The following is a 7158-nucleotide window of genomic DNA, read 5'->3' as shown; positions in this document are numbered from 1 at the left end:
AAAACTAGTCTAAGAGATAGAGATTTTCAGATGCTTTATGAGTAAAGATACATTGGGGTTAAAAACAGAAAGGAACCCCACAATATTTTATAGTCATTAAGAAATTTCAGATCCTGCAGGTATAAATTCCTCACAGTTTGGAATGTTGGGCTTCTTCTAGCAGTCATAGTTATTTCCTTGTTGAATGTCCTCCATGTATATTGTAGATAGAAACTTCTTCATATGTTTGGGAAATGATTTGGCAAATATAATTGGCTAGTAAATATTTTAGATTTCGTGGATCACATGTCATCTATTACATATACTTTTTACTTTTTATAGCCTTTTAAAAATGAAAAAGACTATTAATTTCATATATATAGAAGAACTGGTTTCAAGCCTGATTTTAGTCAACATTTGCACTACTGTATCAATAAGGTTGCTGTGAGATACAAAAGTTAAGGCCATATTGGCTTGAATAAAATAGACAACAATCAAAATGTCATAGAGGAATGAAATTCTTTTAAAAGATTTATTTATTTGTACATACAGAACTGGGGTACAGGCCAGAGGCTCAGGGGTGGCGAGAGGCTTCACCAGAGACAAAGTGGGGAGCAGAACAGGCAGATCGACGAAGTACACTGCTGAGGGGAGCAGTGGGCGGGTCAGGAGAGGTCTGCCATGCCATGTGGTCACCTCCAGGGCAGGTGGGATCGAACTCATGCAGAAGGGGCTTTAGCTCCTCAGTGCTGTGCTTTAACCCGCTGTACCACCAGGGAGGGCCAAGAGGAATGAAATTTTTAATTGAAATGACAGTCTCTTTATCTCATTAAGTTTATACATGATTGTTCAAATGGAAATGCAAAAGAAAAAAAACTTTTAAATCTTCAAAAATCTATTGCTTAGTTGGTTCTTCTCCATCTTTTGTTTTTGGCAAATTTCAGATTTATGCCATAGTAGAATACTATAATGATCCCTTCAGTCCTGCTTCACTAATTTTCATCTAGCAGTCAGTTATTAATTTATACTCTTTCTCTCTTTCCCAATCACACTGAATCATTTTGAAACAAATTTCAAGCATCACATTGTTTAATTTGTAAATATCTCAGTATCTCAAAAATAAAGACTTAAAAAAAAAGCACACTATCAATATCAAATATTGAAAAAAGTTGATAGCTACTTAATATTCTAAAATATTTAGTCAGTGCTCTCATTTTCCCAGTAGTCCCAAAAATATTTTGTTGTACTCTGCATGAATCAGAGTCCAGTTATGGTGTACATATAGTAAGTCATTATTTGTCCCTTGTTTTATTTTTTATCTTTATTTTTATTATTTTTTAAAATATTTATTTATGCATACAGAAATAGGGTACAGGCCAGAGCTGGGGAGCTTGGTGGCGAGAGGATTCACCAGAGACAAAGTGGGGAGCAGAACAGAGAGAGCTACTGAAATAACACTGCTGAGGGGAGCAATGGGCGAGATGGGAGAGGTCTGTTGCACCATGTGGGTCACCTCCCTGGCCAGAGATGCCAGCTCACACTGCAGTGGCTGCCCATAGCTTCATAGTGCTGAGAATTAACCAAGGAGGCCCAACATTTAAACAGCTTGCCACATTTTATGTACCCCTGACTCTACAGACACACAAATAATTTGTGTTTTGGTTGTCATTTAAAAGAAAATGGTAGGTGTTTCTTTCTCATACATGAACATATTTCTGCAAAAACTTAATGTCTTTATTATCTCTCTGAATAGTTAATGTTCTCTAGGTCCTAAAACTAGTCTAAGAGATAGAGATTTTCAGATGCTAACTAATTTTTTTCCTGGTCCTTTGGTGTACTGTATTCATTTCTCTGTTAATTGCTATACCACTTTGAAACACAAAATAAAAAAAGAGTCTTACTTTTGAACTATATAATATAATTTCATTTATGTTAAGAGTCTTTATGTATTGTGTGTGTGTTGTTTAAATGTATATGCATTAGAATCTTATAAGGACTAAAGCTTACTTTATTGAGGGGCTATATTGTAATACCATTGCATGGCATGCACCTCCAGTAGGTTAAAACTAGACTTTGTAGAGCTCTTCAGATCCTTAAAACTCAGTTTTCTATGAAATATGGCTCCATTAAGTTTACAGTTAAACAGTCCATTAAGTTTATGATAAGACACAATTTTCATAATGTTTGAACATACAAAGCACTTACATATTTTTCTCTCTCTTCTTTTTAAAGATTGATTTATTTATGCTTACGAAACTGGGGTACAGGCCAGAGGTGCAGGGGCAGTAAGAGGAGTCACCAGAGACAGAGTGGGGAGCAGAACAGGCAGATGTACAGAAATACACTGCTGAGGGGAGCAGCAGGCGGGTTAGCAGAGGTCTGCCACGCTATGTGGGATCAGCTTCCTGGCGGGGGATTAAACTCTTGCTGCAGTGGCTTCAGAGAGCTTCATAATGTGGTGCTTTAACCTGTTGTGCCACTTCCATTTGAATATGGTTGATGGCAGGACAGAAGGTAGCTATCTATACAAGAGGTTTCATTGCTTTGACCAGAAATGAATGGGGCAAGCCCACATATTTCTCTTAACTGAAAAAAGGATATTTTTCTTAAAATGGTGGTAAAGAATAAGGACTCAGATTTAATTTCTCTTCAAGCCTACGCTCTTTGACAAATGGTCTATTTGACTTTTTGTGAAATGAGTCCATACTAGGTGACCTCCAGTTAGATTAATATATCTAATGCTATGTGTGATAGGTGTATTTACATAAATCCTATGTGATCAAGAAATTTCATACTTTAAAAAAGTCTGGTGGCTCAGCGGGTTAAAGCACGGCTCTAAGAAGCTTAAGCCAATTCCGCATGAGTTTGATCCCCGCCTGCCCCAGAGGAGATCCACATGGCGTGACAGACATCTCCTGACCCGCCCGCTGTTCCCCTCAGCAGTGTACTTCGTCAATCTGTCTGTTCTGCATCCCACTCTGTTCCTGGTAAATCCTCTCATCCTCCGCATCTCTGGCCTGTACCCCAGTTCTGTATGTATAAATAAATCTTTAAAAAAAAAAGTCTTAATGGTTGCACTGAAAACACTTTATTTTCATGACTGACTTGAATTTTTTTCTGTTTGATAGCTCGAATCACATCTTTACAAGAGGAGGTGAAACATCTCAAACATAGTCTTGAAAGAGTGGAAGGAGAGAGAAAAGAGGCTCAAGATATGCTTAATCATTCAGAAAAGGTAAATTAGCGCGCACACACCATTTATGAGAGTTTTTACAGGTTATCATGCAATAAGGTAGTTTTATTAAGTAACATTCATTCCTAATGTTTAAATATTTATATTCCTTAAACTTTTTAATGACTGCCTGGTTACCTTGTGGGTTGTTTATATATGTCTTATTTATTGCTTCTTACTGTCATCTTTTTACTTGTTTAATTTTAAGCCTTGAAGTGTATTAGATGTTTTTATATTACCTGATGATTGCAAATTGCCTTGATTTGGAAACACCTCTTCATATACAATATTCTTTCATCTTACTATAGTTGGATAAGATGAACCTAGTAGCCTTATGGAGAAGGAAAATGAAGGATCATGTGTGCTTTTTTTTACATGTTGTTGATCAGAGTTAGAAAAATAGAAAAGAGCATAGATTGGACTTTGCATGTAGAATTTCCTAAATGATATATTATTTGCTGTAGATAATATTCAGCTCTGACTCTTTGTCAGTACCTCTGAAATGTTATAGCCTTAGCACATCTTCAAATCAGGAAGTCCACCATTTACCTTGTCTTTTGGACACGTTTTATGAGAAATGGATTAGCTTTTTGAAGTCTAAATCCAGTGTAAATATAAAAATACAATGATAGAAGGAAGAATAGAAGAAGCAGACAGACATTTTAAGTTGTTCTCTTTTTAGAGTAATGTAAACCAAAGTATGTATACAAATGTAAATTACAGGTGATTATTTTTTAAGGACCTGAAGGCTTGCACCATTCATTTCTGGTCAAAGCAATGAAACCTCTTGTATATATAGCTACCTCTGTCCTGCCATCACCATTTTCAAATGGGAAGTGGCAAGAAGTTTTAAAAAGGTAGTATTTTCCTTTTTATTATATGCACTTATTGTGATTTTAAAAGTGAGGCAATTTATATACACACAGTGTGAAACATGTAAGAAAGTTAAAAATAAAAGACTATATGCTGAATAGAAATATTTATGTGGTGTTACATATTAGGCCAGTGTGATCATATATTATCTCTTGTGGAATATTATTTAAGATTTAGTAGTGTATTTTTTTCATAATGAATTACATGATTCTCATTTTACAGGAAAAGAATAATTTAGAGATAGATTTAAACTACAAACTTAAATCATTACAACAACGGTTAGAACAAGAGGTAAATGAACATAAGGTAACTAAAGCTCGTTTAACTGACAAACATCAGTCTATTGAAGAGGCAAAATCTGTTGCAATGTGTGGTAAGTGCCAGTTTTAATATTTTCTACATCAGTAGTTGTTAAATAATGGCCACAAAAATTTTTTGTTTTGATAAAAATTTCATTGTAAAAGCTATAAATTATGATCTAGAAAAATGTTTCTTTTTTTGATACTTTCCACTTTTTTTAAATCACAATTTCATCTTTTCATTTCCTCCCTCTACTACCTTATATTTCCTTCACTACCTTATATACTTTGTTAAGTGAGTGACTAATATCTCCCCTTTTTTTTTTTTAGCCTTTTCTTATTTTTTTTTATCCCTTCTGGAGCATTTCCTATTTTCTACTCTGAATTTTCCCATTCTTTTGTGTTTGAGTTGCAATATGCCTCTAAATACAGCCCTAGAACAGAACATTTGTCCACTTTCTTCAATTCTAATAATTCTTCAGATTGATGTTAGCCCAGTACAGTATCTCCAACTTTAGTAAAGCTGTCAGTTTCATAACATTGCAGTCATTTCCTTCTCCCTAACTATGTGTCTTCTCCAGCTTCTTTTGCTGTTTATCATTCTACTTTTAGGTCAACTTTTCTTATGTTTCAAAAAGAAATGGAAACATCGTAGTGAACGCCTCAAACTCTAGATAATCAGCCTATCCTACTCTTTACCCATATTAATTGTTTTCCCTTTCATTTTGAAAGGTGGTCATCTTGTCCTGGCTAATGTCTTCTAGTTGTACTCAGATTCAGTCTTCTCTTATCTCTTTTATTCTTTTTTATCCTTAGCCTTTCCTTCTCTACTGAATCCTTTCTTGTCAAAAACAGGTTCAGGTCTCTTTCATGTTAAAAAAAAAATTAAAAATAAACCATTTTAGCAAACTGGGATCCTTACTAGCTGGCACTATTTTACTACATATGTTCAGAGCGAAACTTCTAAAAAGAGAATTCTTTCTTTGTTTTCACCTTCTATATCATAACCACCTACAAACTGGAAATGTCACATAGCGCCTTAAATTTGGCTTGTTCAAGGGAAAATATATATATGATATATCATCTGCTGTTTTCACTATCCTGGTTAATGATTATATATTATAGTTTTTTATAAAGATTTATTTGTTTATGTATATAAGAACTGGGGTACAGGCCAGAGGTAAGGGGAGTGGGCGGATTTACCAGAGACAGAATGGGGAGCAGAACAGGCAGATCTACTGAAATATACTGGCGAATGGAGCAGCAGATGGGACTGGAGGGAATCTGCTGCACCATGTGGATCAGCTCCCTGGCCAGGAATTGAATTCATGCTGCAGTGGCTGCAGATAGTTTCAAAATGCTGAGATTTAATCCCTCGTGCCACGAGGGAGGCCCTCTGTATATTATAGTTTGAATGAACCCATGCTTGGACAAACCTATTTTGCATTTTTGCCATTAAGAGACGATTTTAAAAAAAAGCTAAATGAGAAAAAAAGCATTTGAAGTGTCTGTATATGTCTGTATATATAAAGCTTTTAATAATTGAGATTATTATTATCATGGTCATAGATAGTAGGTAATAGTAACGCCCATACTAAAAATTTGGGAAATATTTAGAAATTATATTGTTTAAAAATTTATGCATTGTAAATTTTATTTTGCCAATTTCCATATTGATGTTATCACTTTCCTTTACCTGTTGCATTTATTTCATTTGTCCATCTAACATTTTTTACTTAGACCAGCAAGAGCTTTTTATAATTTCATTCTTACTATTAGTCCTTCTTAAAATCCTTTTGTGGGTTTTCACTGTCTGCATGTTACATTCCTTATGACATACAGAATCTTTGAATTCACACTTAGCTTTCTTTATACTTTCACTGCTCTGTATATTTTCTAAAAAGTATGTCAGTCTTCAGCCGTATTAAACTTATTTTATTTCTTTCATTTTATATAACTATTGATGAACTACTGTCAGCCAGGAATAAAGCAGAGAATGACAGGAACCCATCCTCTTAAAGATATATTCTGATGGCAATAAAAAACAATTGGGAGTTTTGGCACCAATTTACTGAAAAGTCTTTGAAAATGAAAAGCATTGTAAGGTCTTTCTTTAAATATATTTGTAACTTTTTTTCTTTCACAGAAATGGAAAAAAAGCTGAAGGAAGAAAGAGAAGCTCGAGAGAAGGCTGAAAATAGGGTTGTTCAGATTGAGAAACAGTGTTCCATGCTAGATGTTGATTTAAAACAATCTCAACAGAAACTTGAGCATTTGACTGAAAATAAAGAAAGGATGGAGGATGAAGTAAGAAAAATGGACACTACTAAATTTGTTTATTTTACAAAGTAAACAATCATACGTTGTGATTGAAAAGTCAGTTATCATGGAAGAGATTTGAATGAAATGAACTATATTGATTTATGTTCACTGCTCATGATCATCACCATATCCCTACCTACTAAAATTTACATCTTCAATTACATATTGAACATTCACACCATAGAATCTATATCATGTTGCACTATGACAGTACAATTGTTTGTAGAGGTATGTTGAGGTGTCATCACTTTTCCCTGAAATAATTGAACATCTGCTTTTAAAAAAAAACAAAAAGCAAAACTCTATTATAAAGAATATGTGATCCCAAAGAATTTACTTTTAGATTTTGAGGAATGTGCAACTACAGTCTTGCCTGCTACAGAGAGCACATTTATGAAGCAGTGACTAAAAAAAGGACATTATAGTCTTGTTATTATGTTTTTTATAAATTAT

The 7158-nt window shown here is 34.2% G+C and overlaps 1 protein-coding gene across 1 annotated transcript in view; it reads left to right on the top strand.

Moving 5' to 3' along the window:
• Nucleotides 1-7158, top strand: part of ROCK1 (Rho-associated, coiled-coil containing protein kinase 1) — a 106161-nt gene that overhangs the window by 74196 nt on the left and 24807 nt on the right. The window contains exons 17-19 of the mRNA XM_012725778.1: nt 3108-3214; nt 4307-4457; nt 6530-6690. Coding sequence (XP_012581232.1) covers nt 3108-3214; nt 4307-4457; nt 6530-6690 — 419 coding nt within the window. The remainder of the gene's footprint in view (nt 1-3107; nt 3215-4306; nt 4458-6529; nt 6691-7158) is intronic.

This window comes from Condylura cristata, unplaced genomic scaffold, assembly GCF_000260355.1.
Source record: "Condylura cristata isolate star-nosed mole 26May11 unplaced genomic scaffold, ConCri1.0 scaffold00016, whole genome shotgun sequence".
NCBI lineage: Eukaryota > Metazoa > Chordata > Mammalia > Eulipotyphla > Talpidae > Condylura > Condylura cristata.
Note: the sequence above shows the minus strand (reverse complement) of the source record. Positions and strands in the feature narration are given on the sequence as shown.